The following is a 19,475-nucleotide window of genomic DNA, read 5'->3' on the forward strand; positions in this document are numbered from 1 at the left end:
TGCACTTCCAGGACCAGGGATTGAACCTGTGTTCCTGGCATTGGCAGACGGATTCTTCAGCACTGCGCCACCAGGGAAGTCCCCATAAGTAAAGTTCTTTGGAACACATCCACGTCGGTTTGTTTACATACTGTCTATGGCTGCATTCATGCTTCAGTGACAGAGCTGATACAAAGTCATCTATACTTTCCTCAAAGTGTAGTCATACCACCTATTCTGTGAGGCTTTGCTTGAGACGGTCTCCTCCTTTAATTCCTGTCAAAATTATTGTAATGTGCCAGACCTTCAGCTCTTGTCACATAAAACTTCATATTTACTTTTTATGTACTGTACCACCTTCCTAACCAAATGATGATGTCACTTAGGGTTGGAGACCATGTTTCATGACATAAGTGTAAAGTAGGTGCTGTACACATGCCTATTTTTGTGGCTAGTAATCAAGACAGTATTTTTCAGATGCTTCCCTGGTGATTGAAGGAATTTGTGTAGCTTCTCAAAGTGCTAGATTTAAACTTGGGAGTAATTTTAATGAGAAAATTAGCTAAAGCTGTTCACTTATTTTTTGGTTCAACAAAATTTCTTTACAATGTGTCTTCTCCTGGACTTTCATAGGATTTTATTAACTTTCCTCTGTAATAATATATTGATATATGTTATGTTCTTACTACACTGTAAGGCCTTTGAAGACATTAAATATTTTATTTATCTCAGTATTTTTCCAAATTTTTGATGCAGTCGCCTTACCATTGATGATATGCAATATATTCTGAAGTTTGTACACATAACTATACAAACTTCTACTAGAAGATGTAAAAACAGAATATATATGTTTCTTTGTCTTCCACCAGCACATTTCAATCCTGTGTGTTTTGTTGAAGGAATGAAACAAATAATAGAAGCAACAGAATAGTTACTTAGCAGCATTTGACTGCATAAGTACAAATTACTGACTACGTATATAAGAATAGATGATTGTTAAATAGCAGATTTCAAGTTCTAATATCATCCCAAATGATTAATTTAAAAATTACATATTTCACATACTTAATTTGCTATTTGAAAACTTCATCAAACACACCTGGAATTAGGCATTTGTGAGGCAGTTGTAATCCACTTTAAATAAAATATGTAAACCTATAAAAATCAAATTAACTGATGATACTTAAAGGAAACTAAACCATTAGTCATTTGATTATGATTTTGGGGTAATCTTGCTTAGGGAGGAAAAGCATAACAAATTACCTAAGTCTGTAAATTCTTCCCATCTGGAATGAAAAGAAGGATTTTTGTGTCCAGTAGCCCTCTCTTATCTGTGGCTTCACCTTCTGAGGTTTCAGTTACCCCTGGTCAACTGTGGTCCAAAATATTATATGGAAAATTCCAGAAATAAGCAATTCACAAGTTTTAAATCACTCTCCAACCCCAATGGAGGGCTGAAATCTCAACCATCCCACCGGTGAGCTGAATCATCCCTTTGTTCAGTGCATCCAGCCAGTTAGTCACTCAGCAACTGTCTGTCGGGGTTATCAGATCAACTGTTGGGATATCGCAGTGCTTTGTGTTCAGGTAACCTCTATTTGACTTAAAAATGGCCCCAAAGCACAAGGGTAATGATGCTGGCAAATCAGGTTTGCCAAAGAGAAGCCACAGAATGCTTCCTTTAAGAGCAAGGTGAAAGTTCCTGCCCTAATAAGAAAAAAAAAATCACATGCTGAGGTTGCTAAGATCTACAGTAAGAACAAATCTATTTGTGAAATTGTGAAGAAAGAGAAATTTATGCTAGTTTTGCTGTCGCATCTCAAGCTGCAAAAGTTATAGCTGCAGTGCTTAATAAACAGTTAAGATGGAAAAGGCTTTACATTTGTACAATAAGGTATTTTGAGAGGGAGAGACCACCTTCACATAACTTTTATCATAGTATGTTGTTATTGTTCTATAATTGTTTTATTATCAGTTATTGTTGTCAGTCTCTGTGTCTAATTTATCATGGGTGTGTATAGGAAAAAAATAGTCTAGACAGAGTACTATGTATGGTTCCAGGCATTCACTGGGGGATTTGGAACATAATCCCCGAAGATAAGGAGAAATGGTTGTGTTTAAGATATTCAAATTAAAAAATGAGAATTGTGTCTTTCTTAATAAGGGACATCTGGAAGACCTAGGGGGTGATAATTTTTAAAAGCTATTGCAGCTGTGAGGCTTTATTTAGGTGGAGAAAATTAAAGTTTTATTCTACTACGTGATAATTTGGCAGTAACTTTATCCTTCCATAGCTATTTTCATTAAATAAATAGTCTATGCTGTACCTAAAAAAATTCAAGATGATATACTCTATTAAACACAATATTCTTATTATAAAGCATTCATTAATCACTTCTTCCACATACAAAGAAAACTGCTATCCTCATCAATTTCCATTCATTATTACCCCGATGTGAATAACTTTGAATAACATTTTGCTAAGAAATATTAAAGTACAATTGTGTCCCTGAACTACATTCAGTTCACAGCCAATCTGTACCAAAGAATTATGGATAATAGAGGTTGGAATGCTTTGTTGCTCCAGTAACTTGAGTGACCTTTACTGAGTCACTTAATTTTTGCATTTTAGTTTTTCTCTCTGTTCTCAGAACTGACATATAGAACAGACCTTAGTGTTGATTCACAATCTCAGGAGTTCCCCAGGTGAAATTAAAATCTGGCTCCCATACACAGATGGCAAAAAGAGACCAGAGAACTAGCAAGACCACTCCAGATTGGTAGGTGGCAGTTTTCATCCGCAAGGGAACTTACACACGAGGCTCGTCCTAGGTGGCTACAAGATGACCAGAGTTCTGCACCCACCCGCCAGAATCTTCAAAGTTCATGTAGGGGCCCTAACGGGGTTCAGGCACGTATACAGTCCAGATGGTCTGGATAACATTATTCTCTCAAGGCTGCCTCCCTGAAGTGGCTCCTAGTGTAGGAGCAGTGAGTGAGAGGTACATTCCAAGCACAAGGGCGGGGGTCAGGAGTCTCTGATTGCTCAGGTTCCACTCAAGGGTCAGCTGATGGTCATGTCCTTTCGATGACCTCTTCCAACACTTAAGTTTCATTGAGTCCCACTCTTTCTTTTGTTCTGCAGTAGAGGATTATGCCCAGGGATGACCAGTCTGAGGAATATTTCAAACTCATGTAAATTTCTAGGAAAATACTATATAAGCTAAAATCTATAAGAATTATGTAAACGAATAGCCCTGCATTAGATTAATGTCATTATATTTAAAAGGGAAATGTAGTATTCCTCACTATTCTGAACTCAAAGGTACTGGAATGTATAATAATACATGTTTTAGTAGTGTCATTTAATAGTGTATTTCATGCGACTTTTTATGGCAAATCATTTCTTAAAGATTTGCTACCCATTAGACATGCTGACATTTAAGACATTCACTGCCAATAGTTTATTTCCTTCACCCATAATGTCAGTTAAAAATTCAGTCCAAAAATAAGTGCAAATGAGGAATTAATTAAATACTTGTGAAGGATTCCTAATATACTTTTTTCTTATGCTCTATAGATAGAAATGAAGCTCCTTATTCATCTGACTTAGATTTCTGCCTACCAATCCATAAAACAAGGACTCTTCCATATTTATTGAGCCCCAATAACATGTACTGTGCTAGGTACTGCAAGGGATGCTAAAAATGAATAAGGCATGAGCCCTCAGAGAATATATCATCTCTAGTAGGAGAATAAATAAGCACTGTATTCAAATTCTAAAGCGGGAATTATAAGTGGTATATGGCAGTTAAAATAAAGAGCTTATGGGAATTTAAAGGAGGGATAGATTGTACCAAGTGAGAGAAATCAGGAAATGAAGGCTAACCTTGGGAAGTGAGACCTGAGTAGAATTTCCAGAGCAAGGTCTTTCAAGGAAAGGTATATACTTACTAAACAAATAAGGGGAAAAGAGAAAGTAGTGATCACCTTTCAGCAACTTGGAGAGACCCAGATTCCCTATAGGGCAAGGGAGTAACAGGAAAAAAAAAAAAAAGGAATGTATCAGTGCATTCCCTAAACTAGTTTTCCCAGCTGCTGCTTCTCTTTACCATATATTTCAATATTTATAACAAATTTACTCTCTTCTGAATAGAAAAAGAATCATTCCTGACTAGGAGCCAGAATCTTGAGGTTCCACCTCTGCCCAGTTAAATAAAACTGAGTATTTTGAGTTACTGAGTCATATGTACTGGAAAACTAGTTAACTATGTTCCAAGGTTTTGTCTTTGAACCTGATGCACTAAATTCCTGAGTTTTCGGGTAAGACAGAAATTGAGACTCAATCACAGCTGTGTACTTTTGGCTGTTAATGACAAAAACAACTATCACTTTTCTATGCATTTTCACCTGTAATCTTCTAAAGCAGCTCTTCTCAAAACTTTAACGAGCACAGCAATATCACTAATTATTACAGAAATGCAAGTCAAAGCCATAATGAGGTATCACCTCACACCGATCAGAATGGCCATCATCAAAAAGTCTAGAAACAATAAACGTTGGAGAGGGTGTGGAGAAAAGGAACTCTCCTGCACTGTTGGTGGGAATGTAAGTTGGTACAGCCACTATGGAAAACAGTTTGGAGGTTTCTTAAAAAACTAAAAATAGAACTACCATATGATCCAGCAATCCCACTACTGGGCATATACTTAGAGAAAACCATAATCCCAGAAGAAACATGTACCATAATATTCATTGCAGCACTATTTACAATAGCCAGGACATGGAAGCAACCTAAATGCCCATCCACAGATTAATGGATAAAGAAGATGTGGCACATATATACAATGGAATATTACTCAGCCATAAAAAGGAATGAAATGAAGCTATATGTAATGAGGTGGATAGACCTAGAGTCTGTCATACAGAGTGAAGGAAGCCAGAAAGAGAAAGACAAATATTGCATGCTAACTCATATATATGGAATCTAAAAAAAAAAAAAAAAAAGTACTGATGAACCCAGTGACAGGGCAAGAATAAGGATGCAGATGCAGAGAATGGACTAGAGGACACAGGGTTGGGGGGCAGGGGGCAAAGGGGAAGCTGGGACGAAGTGAGAGAGTAGCATAGATATATATATGCTACCAACTGTAAAATAGATAGCTAGTGGGAAGTTGCTGTATAACAAAGGGAGATCAGCTCCATGATGGGTGATGCCTTAGAGGGCCAGGACAGGGAGAGCTGAAGGAAGTCGGGGAGGGAGGGGATATGGGGATATATGTATAAATAGAGCTGATTTACTTTGGTGTACCTCAAAAGCTGGTACAAGCGTGTAAAGCAATTATATTCCAATAAAGATCTTAAAAGAAAAAAAACTTTAACGAGCACAGATATCACATGGGGTGCCTGTTAAAGGGGTGTTGTAGTCAATAGCGCTGAAGTGGGGCCTGAGATTCTGCATTTCTAATAAGCTCACCGGTGATGCTAGCGCTTCTGGTCTGTGGACCACTTTTCAGAATAAAAGCTAAAAGCACAGTTTCCAGCCAGCAGTATCAGCATTACCTGGGAACGTGATGGACATGAAATGCCAATGATCAGACCCCACACCAGACGTACAGAATCAGAAACACTGGGATGAGGCCCAGCATCCTGTGTTTCAACAAGCCCTCCAGGTGATATCACTGGTTTTCGGAACATGATTACACACTCGAAACACCCGGGGGGGAAGGGCGGGTTCAATACTATTGAGGCCTGAATCTCACGCCCCAGATATTCCCTGGGGGTGCGTGGTGTGGTCTGGGCACAGGGCTTTCTAAAAGCTCTACCAGGTGACTCAAATATACAATCAAGTTTGAGAATCCCACGAGGTAGGTATTTGACTTTGATAGGCCTTATTTTCCGCCTGTGTAACGCGGATAATATCCACGCTGGTGCCTGCCTTCGCTTCCAGATTCTGCCATCTCCAGCCAGCCGCAGTCGGCCAAAATCCCACTTCAGTTTCCCGGCCGCGTTCGCCCACCGCCTCCGTGCGAGAACCAGAGTTCCCGGTTGGGGACCCGCGAGAGCATCAGCCACGCTCCGCATTCCGGCGCCGCCCGCACCTACGTGGCTCAGGGGGTCCGCCCTCGGGGGCTCCCGGGACGACGCTCGGCGCATGCGCTCGGCACACGCCAGGCCCCGGCGCGAGTAACGGACTCGAGCTCCCCCCACCCCCCACCGGAAGTGGGTGGCCGCGCGGCGGGAGGAGCCGGTGGTAGCGTGGCGGTTGCGGGCTGTTGGCAGGGGGTCCGAGGGGCTCACGCTTCCTTCTCCGCGCAATGGCAAAGGCCTCTGACGTGGTGCGGCTGCTCCTGGGCTCCACCGCGCTGTGGCTGTCGCTGCTCGGCGCCCGGACGGTCTCCGCGTCCAAGGCGGTGACGGCCCACTTGGCTGCGAAGTGGCCTGAGACCCCGCTGCTGCTGGAGGCCAGGTGAGTGCTGGCCGGACCTTCTGCCGGCGGGGCTGTGGACGCCCCGGGACCCCGACGGCGTCGCTTAGCCGGGCGGCCACCAGCTTCTTGCACCGCTGCTGGTGCTTGACCCTCAGAGCATCACCCCCTCCCCTGCTACCCTGTGCGTCTCACTCACTTGCAGTTCCTTTTCCCTGCCGTTCGTACTTTGCCTCACCCACGGGGTTTAGAACTTTAATTCGTTTGGATTTTTTTTAGCGTTTACGAAGGAGAAAAGGAAGAATGGGAGGTGGACTGTGGCATTTAATGCAAGCTCTTCAATTGATGTAGGCAGTTCTTGTAAGAAACCAGTATTTGAAGCACCTGGTTCCATAGTGATAACATTATTCCCTCAGCATCTAGGCTTCCTGTGGAGAAGACAGCTTCCCAAAGCTGTTACTTCCTGAATCTCATCCGCTGGAGTTAGTGCATAAAGTATCATTCACCGTGGAGAAAGAAAACTTGGAGCCATTAAATTTTGCTCTTAGTATTCCAGTAAAACAAAATTTTAAAGTTTTTCCCTTTTTTAACCGGCATGAAGTTTTAATGCCAGTTGCTTTTGTAGTTCACCAAAGCAACAGTTTTTGGTTCCATACATGTCTTCGTCACCCCACACGACATTACATATATGATATTGATACTAAAACAGATTTTTTTAATTGGGCTATAATTGATGTAGCATATTAGTGTCAGGTGTACAACATAATGATTTGATGTATTTACGTGTTGTGAAATTATCACCACATAAGTCCAGTTAACTCTGTCACCGCCTGTGGTTAAGAAAGTTTCGTTTCTTATGATGAGAACTTTTAACATCTCTCTTGGCAGCTTTCCAACATGAAGTACGGTATTAACTATAGTCACCATGGTGTACATTACATCCGCGTGACCTATTTATTTTGTAGCCGAAAATTTATACCTTTTGACCACCTTCGCCCAATTTCACCTGCCTTCCTACTTCTGGCATCCAGTTTGTTCTCTGTCTGTGAGGTCATTTGTTTATTGTTGTTGTGTTTGTTTTAAGATTTCATAGGGTATTCTCGCTTATTTCACTGAGCAAAATGCCTCAGTTCCATCCGCGTTCTGAGAAATAGAAGGATTTCCTTTCTTATGGCTGAATAATATTCCTGTGTGTGGCTACTGCATTTTCTATATTCATTCATTATTCAGTGGCTTCTTTGCTTATTTCCATATCTTGGCCATTGTAAATAATGCTGCACTGAGTGCATACCTTTTTTTCCAGTTATAGTGTTTTCATTTCCTTTAGATAAATACCCAGAAGTGGAATTGTTGGATCATATGATAGTTGTTTTTAAAAATTTTTGACGAACCTCTATACTATTTTCCATAGTGGCCGCACCAGTTTACATTCCTAACAACAGTGCATAAGGATTCCTTTTTTCTCCAGATCCTCGCCAACACTTGATATCTCGTCTTTTTTTTTAAAGGACTTTTATTGAGATATAATTAACATACAATAAACTGCATATATTTAAATTGTACAATTTGATATTTTTTTTCTTACTAGTACATGGCAATCCCAACCTCCCAATTCATCATATGTTTGTTCTCTACATCTGTGTCTCTGTTTCTGCCTCGGAAACTAGTTGATCTGTACCATTTTTCTAGATTCCACATGTATGCATTAATATACGATATTTGTTTTTCTCTTTCTGAGTGACTTCACTCTGTATGACACTCTCTAGGTCCATCCACGTCTCTACAGATGTCCCAATTTCATTCCTTTTTACGGCTGAGTTTGCATTGTATATATGTACCATATCTTCTTTATCCATTCATCTGTTGATGGACATTTAGGTTGCTTCCATGACTCGACTGTTGTAAATAGTGCTGCAGGGAAAGTGGGGGTGCATGTGTCTTTTTGAATTATAGTTTTCTCTGGGTGTATGCCCAGTAGTGGGATTGCTGGGTCTTATGGTAATTCCATTTTTAGTTTTTTAAGGAACCTCCATACTCTTCTCCATAGTGGCTGTATCAGTTTAAATTCCCACCAGCAGTGCAAGAGAGTTCCCTTTTCTCCACACCCTCTCCAGCATTTGTTGTTTGTAGATTTCCTGATGATGCCCATTCTAACTGGTGTGAGGTGATATCTCATAGTTTTGATTTGCATTTCTCTGATAATTAGTCATGTTGAGCAGCTTTTCATGTGCCTCTTGGCCATTTTTATGTGTTCTTTGGAGAAATGTCTATTTAGGTCTTCTGCCCATATTTTGATTAGGTTGTTTGGTTTTTTTGATATTGAGGTGCATGAACTGTTTATTTATTTTGGAGATTAATCCTTTGTTGATTCGTTTGCAGATATTTTCTGCCATTTCTGAGGGTTGTCTTTTCATCTTGTTTATAGTTTTATTTGCTGTACAGAAGCTTTGAAGTTGCATTAGGTCCCACTTGTTTATTTTTGTTTTTATTTCCATTACTCGAGGAGGTGGGTCAAAAAAGATCTTGCTGTGATTTATGTCAAAGAGTGTTCTTTCTGTGTTTTCTTCTAAGAGTTTTATAGTGTCTGGCATTACATTTAGGTCTTTAATCCATTTTGAGTTTATTTTTGTGTATGGTGTTAGGGAGTGTTCTAATTTCAGTTTTTACATGTAGCTGTCCAGTTTTCCCAGCACCACTAATTGAAAAGGCTGTCTTTTCTCCATTGTATATCCTTGCCTCCTTTGTCATAGTTTAGTTGACCATAGTTTATCTCTGGGCTTTCTATCCTGTTCCATTGACCTATATTTCTGTGTTTGTGCCAGTACCATATTATCTCGATTACTGTAGCTTTGTAGCATAGTCTGAAGTCAGGGAGTCCTGATTCCTCCAGCTCCGTTTTTTTTTTTTTTTTTTCCTCGATTGCTTTGACAAATTGGGGTCTTTTTTGTCTCCATACAAATTTTAGAATTTTTTGTTCTAGTTCTATAAAAAATGCCATTGGTAATTTGATAGGGATTGTATTGAATCTGTAGATTGCTTTGGGTAGTATAGACATTTTCACAATGTTGATTCTTCCAATCCAAGAACATGGTCTATCTCTCTGTGTCATCATTGATTTCTTTCATCAGTGTCTTATAGTTTTCTGTGTACAGGTCTTTTACCTCCTTAGTTAGGTTTATTCCCAGGTATTTTATTCTTTTTGTGCAATGGTGAATGGGATTGTTTCCTTAATTTCTCTTTCTGATCTTTCATTGTTAGTGTATAGGAATGCAAGAGATTTCTGTGCGTTAGTTTTGTATCCTGCAACTTTACCTAATTCATTGATTAGCTCAAATAGTTTTCTGATGGCATCTTTAGGATTTTCTATGTATAGTATCATGTCATCTGCGAACAGTGACAGTTTTACTACTTTTCCAATTTGGATTCCTTTTATTTCTTTTTCTTCTCTGATTGCTGTGGCAAGGACTTCCAAAACTGTTGAACAGTAGTGGTAAGAGTAAAAATCCTTGTCTTGTTCCTGATCTTAGAGGGAATGTTTCCAGTTTTTCACCATTGAGGATGATGTTTGCTGTGGGTTTGTATATGGCCTTTATTATGTTGAGGTAGGTTTCCTCTATACCCACTTTCTGGAGAGTTTTTTTTTTTTTTTTTATCAAAAATGGGTGTTGAATTTTGTCAAAAGCTTTTTTTTCTGCATCTATTGAGAAGATAACATGGTTTTTATTCTTCAATTTGTTAATATGGTGTATCACATTGATTGACTTGAATGTATTCAAGAATCCTTGCATCCCTGGGATAAACCCCACTTGATCATGGCGTATGATCCTTTTAATGTGTTGTTGGATTTGGTTTGCTGGTATTTTGTTGAGAATTTTTGCATCTATATTCATCAGTGATACTGGTCTGTAATTTTCTTTTTTTGTAGTATCTTTTTCTGGTTTTGGTATCAGGATCATGGTGGCCTGGTAGAATGAGTTTGGGAGTGTTCCTTCCTCTGCAATTTTTCAGAAGATTTCAGAAAGATGGGTGTTAGCTCTTCTCTACATGTTTGATAGAATTCACCTGTGAAGCCATCTGGTCCTGGATTTTGATTTATTGAAAAATTTTGAATCACAGTTTCAATTTCATTACTTGTGATTGGTCTGTTCATAGTTTCTATTTCTTCCTGATTCAGTCTTGGAAGGTTATACCTTTCTAAGAATTTGTCCATTTCTTCCAGGTTGTCCATTTTATTGGCATATAGTTGCTCATAGTAGTCTCTTATGATGCTTTGTATTTCTGCGATGTCCTTTGTAACTTCTCTTCTTTTATTTCTAATTTTATTGATTTGAGTCCTCCCCCTCTTTTTCTTGATGAGTGTGGCTAATATTTTGTCCATTTTATCTTCTCAAAGAACCAGCTTTTAGTTATATTGATCTTTGCTGCTGTTTTCTTTATTTCTATTTATTTCTGCACTGATTTTTATGATTTCTTTCCTTATACTAACTTTGGGTTTTGTTTGTTCTTCATCCTCTAGTTTCTTTAGGTGTAAGCTTAGATTGTTTATTTGGGATTTTTCTTGTTTCTTTTTTTTTATTTAAAAAATTTTTTTTATTGGAATATAATTGCGTTACACTCTTGTACCAGTTTTTGAGGTACAGCAAGGTCAATCATCTGTATTTATACACATATCCCCGTATTCCCTCCCTCCCTCGACTCCCTCCCATCCTTCCTGTCCCAGTCCTCTAAGGCATCATCCATCATTGAGTTGAACTCCCTTTGTTATACAGCAACTTCCCACTGGCTATCTATTCTACAGTTGGTAGTATATATATGTCTATGCTACTCTCTCACTTCATCTCATCTTCCCCTTCACCCCCCGCCCTCCCCAAACCTTGAGTTCTCCAGTCCATTCTCTGCATCTGCATCCTTGTTCTTGTCTGGTCACTGAGTTCATCAGTACCATTTTTAGATTCCGTATATATGAGTTAGCATACAATATTTGTTGTTTTCTTTCTGACTTACTTCACTCTGTATGACAGACACTGGGTCTATCCACCTCATTACATATAGCTCCATCTCATTCCTTTTTATGGCTGAGTAATATTCCATTGTATATATATGCCACATCTTCTTTATCCTTTCATTTGTTGATGGGCATTTAGGTTGCTTCCATGTCCTGGCTATTGTAAATAGTGCTGCAATAAACATTATGGTACATGTTTATTTTGGGATTATGGTTTTCTCTGGGTACATGCCCAGAAGTGGGATTACTGGATCATATGGTAGTTCTATTTTAGTTTTTTAAGGAACTTCCAAACTGTTTTCCATAGTGGCTGTGCCAACTTACATTCCCACCAACAGTGCAGGAGAGTTCCCTTTTCTCCACACCCTCTCCAACATTTGTTTCCAGATTTTGTGATGGTGGCCATTCTGACTGGTGTGAGGTGATACCTCATTGTGGCTTTGATTTGCATTTCTCTGATGATTAGTGATGTTGAGCAGGTTTTCATGTGTTTGTTGGCCACCTGTATGTCTTCTTTGGAGAAATGTCTATTTAGGTCTTCTGCCCATTTGTGGATTGGGTTATTTGCTTTTTTGGTATGAAGCAGCATGAGCTGCTTGTATATTTTGGAGGTTAATCCTTTGTCCGTTGTTTCATAGGCAATTATTTTTTCCCATTCTGAGGGTTGCCTTCTAGTCTTGTTTATGGTTTCTTTCACTGTGCAAAAGCTTTTGAGTTTCATGAGGTCCCATTTGTTTATTCTTGATTTTATTTCCATGATTCTAGGAGGTGGGTCAGAAAGGATCTTGCTTTGATGTATGTCATAGAGTGTTCTGCGTACGTATTCCTCTAGGAGTTTTATAGTGTCTGGGCTTGCATTGAGGTCTTTAATCCATGTTGAGTTTATTTTTGTGTATGGTGTTAGGAAGTGTTCTAATTTCATTCTTTTACATGTAGCTGTCCAATTTTCCCAGCACCACTTATTGAAGAGGCTGTCTTTTTTCCATTGTATATTTGTGCCTCCTTTGTCAAAGATAAGGTGCCCATATGTGTTTGGGCTTACCTCTGAGTTCTCTATTCTGTTCCATTGATCTCCCTTTCTGTTTCTGTGCCAGTACCATACTGTCTTGATTGCTGTAGCCTTGTAGTATAGTTTGAAGTCAGGAAGCCTGATTCCACCAACTCCATCTTTCCTTCTCAAGATTGCTTTGGCTCTTTGGGCTCTTTTGCGTTTCCATACAAATTGTAAGATTTCTTGTTCTAGTTCTGTGAAAAATGCCATTGGGAATTTGATAGGGATTGCACTGAATCTGTAAATTGCTTTGGGTAGTACAGTCATTTTCACTATGTTGATTCTTCCAATCCAGGAACATGGTATGTCTCTCCATCTGTTTGTGTCGTCTTTGATTTCTTTCATGAGTGTCTTAAAGTTTTCTGCATACAGATCTTTTGCCTCCTTAGGCAGGTTTATACCTAGGTATTTTATTCTTTTTGTTGCAGTGGTAAATGGCGGAGTTTCCTTAATTTCTCTTTCTGCTCTTTTGTTGTTAGTGTATAGGAATGCAAGAGATTTCTGTGCATTAATTTTGTATCCTGCTACTTTACTAAATTCATTGATTAGTACTAGCAGTTTTCTGGTAGAGTCTTTAAGGTTTTCTATGTGTAATGTCATGTCATCTGCAAAGAGTGACAATTTTACTTCCTCTTTTCCAATTTGTATTCCTTTTATTTCGTTTTCTTCTCTGATTGCTGTGGCTAAAACTTCCAAAACGATGTTGAATAATAATGGTGAGAGTGGATACCCTTGTCTTGTTCCTGTTCTTAGAGGGAATGCTTTCAGTTTTTCCCCATTGAGAACGATGTTGGCTTTTGGTTTCTCATATATGGCTTTTATTATGTTGAGGTAATTTCCCTCTATTCCCATTTTCTGGAGAGCTTTTATCATAAATGGATGTTGAATTTTATCAGAAGCTTTTTCTGCATCTATTGAGATTATCATATGGTTTTTATCCTTCAGTTTGTTGATATGATGTATCACGTTGATTGATTTGCATATATTGAAGAATCCTTGCATCCCAGGGATAAACCCCACTTGATCATGGTGTATGATATTTTTAATGTGCTGTTGGATTCTGTTAGCTAGTATTTTGTTGAAGATTTTTGCATCTATATTCATCAGTGATATTGGTGTGTAATTTTCTTTTTTTGTGATATCTTTGCCTGGTTTTGGTATCAGGGTAATGGTGGCCTTGTAGAATGAGTTTGGGAGTGTTCCTCGTTCTGCTATATTTTGGAAGAGTTTGAGAAGGATAGGTGTTAACTCTTCTCGAAATGTTTGATAGAATTCGCCTGTGAATCCATCTGGTCCTGGGCTTTTGTGTGTTGGGAGATTTTTAATCACTGCCTCAATTTCCGTACTTGTGATTGGTCTGTTCATAGTTTCTATTTCTTCCTGGTTCAGTCTTGGAAGATTGTATTTTTCTAAGAATGTATCCATCTCTTCCAGGTTATCCAATTGATTGGCATATAGTTGCTTGTAGTAGTCTCTCATGATCATTTGTATTTCTGAGGTGTCCATTGTTACTTCTCCTTTTTCATTTCTAATTCTGTTGATTTGCATCTTCTCCCTTTTTTTCTTGATGAGTCTGGCTAATGGTTTATCTGTTTTGTTAATCTTCTCAAAGAACCAGCTTTTAGTTTTATTTATTTTTGCTATGGTTTCCTTCCTTTCTTTTTCATTTATTTCTGCTCTGATCTTTATGATTTCTTTCCTTCTGCTCACTTTGGGGCTTCTTTGTTCTTCCTTTTGTAATTGTTTTAGGTGTAAGGTTAGGTTGTTTATTTGATATTTTTCTCTTTTCTTAATGTAGGACTGTATTGCTATAAACTTCCCTCTTAGAACTGCTTTTGCTGCGTCCCATAGGTTTTGGGTTGTTGTGTTTTCATTGTCGTTTGTTTCTAGATATTTTTTTGATTTCCTCTTTGATTTCTTTAATGATTTCTTGGTTGTTTAAGAGTGAATTGTTTAGCCTCCATGTCTTGGTATTTTTTGCAGTTTTTTTCCTGTAATTGATATCTAGTCTCATGGCATTGTGGTCTGAGAAGATGCTTGATATGATTTCAGTTTTCTTGAATTTGCCGAGGTTTGATTTGTGACCTAAGATGTGATCTGTCCTGGAGAATGTTCCATGTGCACTTGAGAAGAAAGTGTAGTCTGTCATTTTTTAATGGAATGTCCTATAAATATCAATTAAGTTGAGATGGTTTAATGTGTCATTTAAAGCTTGTATGTCTTTATTTATTTTCTGTTTGGATGATCTGTCCATTGCTGTTAGTGGGATGTTCAAGTCTCCCACTATTATTGTTACTGTTGATTTCCCCTTTTATGGCTGTTAGCATTTGCCTTATGTATTGAGGTGCTCCTATGTTGGGTGCATAGATATTTACCATTGTGATATGTTCTTCTTGGATGGATCCCTTGATCATTATGTAGTGTCCTTCCTTGTCTCTTTTAATAGTCTTTACTTTCAAGTCTAATTTGTGTGATATGAGTATTGCTACTCCAGCTTTCTTTTGACTTCCATTTGCATGGAATATCTTTTCCCATCCCTTTACTTTCAGTCTATATGTATCCCTTGGTCTGAAGTGGGTTTCTTGTAGTAGGCAGCATATAGAAAGTCTTGTTTTTGTATCCATTCAGCCAGTCTGTGTCTTTTGGTTGGAGCATTTAATCCATTTACATTTAGGGTGATTATTGACATGTGTGTTCCGATTACCATTTTCTTAATTGTTTTGAGTTTGTATTTGTAGGTGTTTTCCTTTTCTTGTGTTTCCTACTTAGAGAAGTTCCTTTAGTAATTGTTGTAAGGCTGGCTTGGTGGTGCTGAATTCTCTTAACTTTTGCTTGTCTGTAAAGCTTTTGATTTGTCCATCGAATCTGAATGAGCTTCTTGCTGGGTAGAGTATTCTTGGCTGTAAGTTTTTCTCTTTCAGGACTTTCAGTATATCCTGCCATTCCCTTCTGGCCTGCAGAGTTTCTGCAGAAAGGTCAGCTGTTATCCTTATGGCTTTTCCCTTATATGTTATTTGTAGCTTTTCTCTTTTTGCTTTTAATATTTTTTCTTTGTGTTTAATTGTCATTAGTTTGATTAATATGTGCCTTGGTGTATTTCTCCTTGGGTTTATTTTGTATGGGACGCTCTGTGCTTCTTGGACTTGGTTAATTATTTCCTTTCCCATATTGGGGAAGTTTTCCACTATAACCTCTTCAAATATTTTCTCAGACCCTTTCTTTTTTTCTGCTTTTTCTGGGATGCCTATGATTTGAATGTTGGTACGCTTAATGATATCACTGAGGTCTCTAAGGCTGTTTTCTATTCTTTTTATTCTTTTTTCTTTTTCCTGCTCTGTGGCATTTATTTCCCCCATTCTATCTTCCAACTCACTTATTCATTCTTCTGCCTCAGTCATTCTGCTGTTTATACCATCTAGAGTATTTTTAAGTTGTTATTTTGTTATCCATTGCTGTTTGTTTGTTCTTTAGTTCTGAGTTCTTATGAACGGTTTCTTGTACTTTCTCTATTTTGTTATTGAGATTTTGTATCATTTTTATTAACATTACTCTGAATTCTTTTTCAGGCAGTTTTCCTATTTCCTCTTCATTTATTTGGTCTTGTGGATTTTTTTCCTGCTCCTTTGCCTACATGGTGTTTCTTTGTTTCCTCATGGTAGTCCAAACTTCTGGGGTTGCTTGTCCTGGCGATAGAGGGGGTTATAGAAGACTGTCCGAGTCCCAGACTATTGTCTGAGTGTTGGGTTAAAGAAATACTAAGTCTAGGAAACACATACATGTATAAGACACACAATTACTGAATCCATTAGGACATAAGGCTCTGGAAAGACCTGACAGAAGAACCCCAGTGTGCTATCAGATATTCAAAGAGAAAACCAACAGAAATTGAAAACCAAAACAGAACAAAACAGAAACAAAAGCAAAAACAAACAATCAAACAAATAACACCTTACACATACAAACACTAATCCAGGGAGATATTGTAAGCTAGGATCAAATATAAAAAAGAGCTAGAGTACCACCAGACAGAATGGAGATTCTCAGAATGAAATTAGACAATTGTACTAAGAACTAAGATAAAGACAGAATCCTAATATTAAATACCAAGGCGGTGTATCATCTGGAGAATAGAGCAAGGAGTCTGAGCAGATCAATAGTGTTGCTTATAAGTATGTTAAGATGAAATAAACTAAAAATGGATGGAAGACAGGGGAACAGAAGAGTCTAGTGTGACTGGAAATATGCAAATAAAAAGAAGGGAATAGAAATGTATAAAAGATAGAGATGAAAGGAAGGTAGGAGAGATATATAGTCCATATTACCAAAAACTTAGCTAGAAATAGAAGTATATAAAAAGGCTAAAAATAAAAATAGAATAAAAAATGTTATAAAACTTGTAGATCCCTTAGGACTAAGATCGTAATTAATAAAGAAAAAAAAAAAACTATAACTGATCCCAGAATGGACCAGTTCAATAAAATTGATACTAATATTTCTGTTTCCTTAGAGTCTCAGCTGTAAGTGTCCTTCTACTCACCTTGGGCTTTTTGTATTATTCTGTGACCAGCAGAGCTTCCTTTATTGTTGTCTGTAAGCGTTGGTGTGTGGAGAGGGAGAGGGGACAACTGTGGCTCCTTCCCCTGGGAGTGAGTGAGCAGTGGCACACTGTCGTTTCAGTCAGGTTTGGAGGTGCCTGTTGCAGAGGGACACCGGTGGCTCAGGTGTAAACAGAATATCTCAGAGTTGGGCCTCTCTCTGGGTTTTGTTTTGTTTTATTTTGTTTTTTCTTTCTTTTTTCCCCCCCTGGCAGCCTCCCTGCTGCCGGCGTTCCAAGCCTGCTCTCTGCTGCCTGCTGGGTCTTTAAGCTAGCGCCCCCTGAGGGCCTGAGAGTCCTTGTTATCCCTGAGTGCCTTAGGTGGCCCACAGGGGTTCCTCCACTGCCCGTTGCAGGCACCGAAAGAGAGAGAGAGAGAGGCTATGCCCGTCACTCCTCCTACCCCACCCCCGCCCCGGCCGTGAGCCTGCAGTATCCAGCTGCCATCATGGCTGGGCAGCTCTCATGGGCAGGCACTCCTTGCTGCAGACCTCTTCCCTCCTGTCCTCTTGGTCCCTCACCTTACTGGCAACAATGTTTCTCACCCTGAACCAGCTCTCTGCTTTCCATGCTCCCGCTCCCTCTGTTCAGCTGTGAATCGACGTCTCAGTCCGAGAACGCTGATCTCTGTTGCGGACCTTCCATGTGTTTCTCAGTCCCTCCCGTCTGCCACAGCTCAGCTGCTTCACCCTCTTTGAGCCGTTGTAGACGCCTCCCTACCGGTTATGTCGGGATCCTTGCGGTCCTTTCTGGTGTCCGAGGTCGTCTGCTGGTGTTCAGTTGGTTCTCTGTGGGAATTATTGCATCTTTTGGTGCATTCCCAATGCACCTGTGGAGACAGATGCATTCCCTCTACTTCAATGCCGTCTTTTCTCTCCTCTTGTTTCTTGAGGTAGGATTGTATTGCTGTAAACTTCTCTCCTAGAATTGCTTTTGCTTCATCCCACAGGTTTTCGATCATTGTACTTTTGTTGTCTTTTCTCTCTAGATATCTTTTGGTTTCCTCTTTGATTTCCTCAGTGATCTCTTGGTTATTTAGTAGCATATTGTTTAGCCTCTGTGTGTTTGTGTTTTTTACAGTTTTTTCCTGTAATTGTTTTCTCATCTCATAGCATTGTGGTCAGAAGAGATGCTTGATACAATTTCAGTTTTCTTAAATTTACCTGGGCTTGATTTGTGACCCAAAATGTGATCTATCCTGGAGAATGTTCCATGTACACTTGAAAGTGTAATCTGCTGTTTTCAGATGGAATGCCCTATAAATATCAATTAAATCTATCTGGTCTATTGTCATTTAAAGCTTGTGTTTCCTTATTCATTTTCTGTCTGGATGATCTGTCCATTGGTGTAAGTGGGGTGTTAAAGTTCCCACACTATTATTGTGTTCCTGTTGATTTTCTCTTTTACATTTGTTAGCATTTGCCTTATGTATTGAAGTGCTCTTATATTGTGTGCATATATATTTATAATTGTTATGTCTTCTTGGATTGATCCCTTGATCATTATGTGCTGTCCTTTTTGTCTCTTGCAGCATTATTTCAAAGTCTATTTTGTCTGATATGAGTGTTGCTACTCCAGCGTTCTTTTGATTTTCATTTGCATGGAATATCTTTTTCCATCCCCTCACTTTTCAGTCTGTATGTGTCCCTAGGTCTGAACTGCATCTCTTGTAGACAGCATATATATGGGTCTTGTTTTTGTATCCATTCAGCCAGTCTTGTCTTTCATTTGGAGCATTTAGTCCATTTACATTCAAGGTAATTATTGGTATGTATGTTCCTATTACCGTTTTCTTAATTGCTTTGGGTTTGTTTTTGTAGGTGCTTTTCTTCTCTTGTGTTTCCCACTTAGAGAAGTTCCTTTAGCATTTGTTCTCTTTCCTTTTTGATAATAGCCATTATTCTAACAGGTGTGAGGTGATATCTCACTGTAGTTTTGATTTGCATTTTTCTGATGATTAGTGATGTTGAGCACTTTTTCATATACCTGTTGGCATTTGTATGTCTTTTTTAGAGAAATGTCTATTCAAATTCTGTCTAGTTTTTAATTGGATTGGTTTTTTTTCTATTGAGTTGTATAAGTTCTTTTTATATTTTGAATATTAACCCCTTATCAAATATATGATGTGCAAGATATTTTCTCCCATTCAGCAGTTGCTTTTTCATCTTGTTAATGATTTCCTTTGCTGTGCAGAGGCTTTTTAGTTTGACATAGTCCCACTTGTTTATTTTTGCATTTATTATATTTGTTTTTGGTATCAAATACAAGAAAATCATCTCCAAAACTGATGTCAAGGAGCTTATTGCCTGTGTTTTCTTCTAGGAGTTTTATGGTTTCAGGCCTTATGTTTAAGTCTTTAGTCTATTTAGAGTTACTTTTTGTGTATGATGTAATATAGTGGTCTAGTTTCATTCTTTTG

General features: G+C 38.6%; 1 protein-coding gene across 1 annotated transcript in view; it reads left to right on the top strand.

The window, feature by feature from the left end:
• Positions 1–6,296: 6,296 nt before the first annotated feature.
• Positions 6,297–19,475, top strand: part of UGGT2 (UDP-glucose glycoprotein glucosyltransferase 2) — a 181,445-nt gene continuing 168,266 nt past the window's right edge. The window contains exon 1 of the mRNA XM_057707936.1: positions 6,297–6,448. Coding sequence (XP_057563919.1) covers positions 6,297–6,448 — 152 coding nt within the window. The remainder of the gene's footprint in view (positions 6,449–19,475) is intronic.

The sequence above is a fragment of the Hippopotamus amphibius genome, chromosome 14 (assembly GCF_030028045.1).
Source record: "Hippopotamus amphibius kiboko isolate mHipAmp2 chromosome 14, mHipAmp2.hap2, whole genome shotgun sequence".
NCBI lineage: Eukaryota > Metazoa > Chordata > Mammalia > Artiodactyla > Hippopotamidae > Hippopotamus > Hippopotamus amphibius.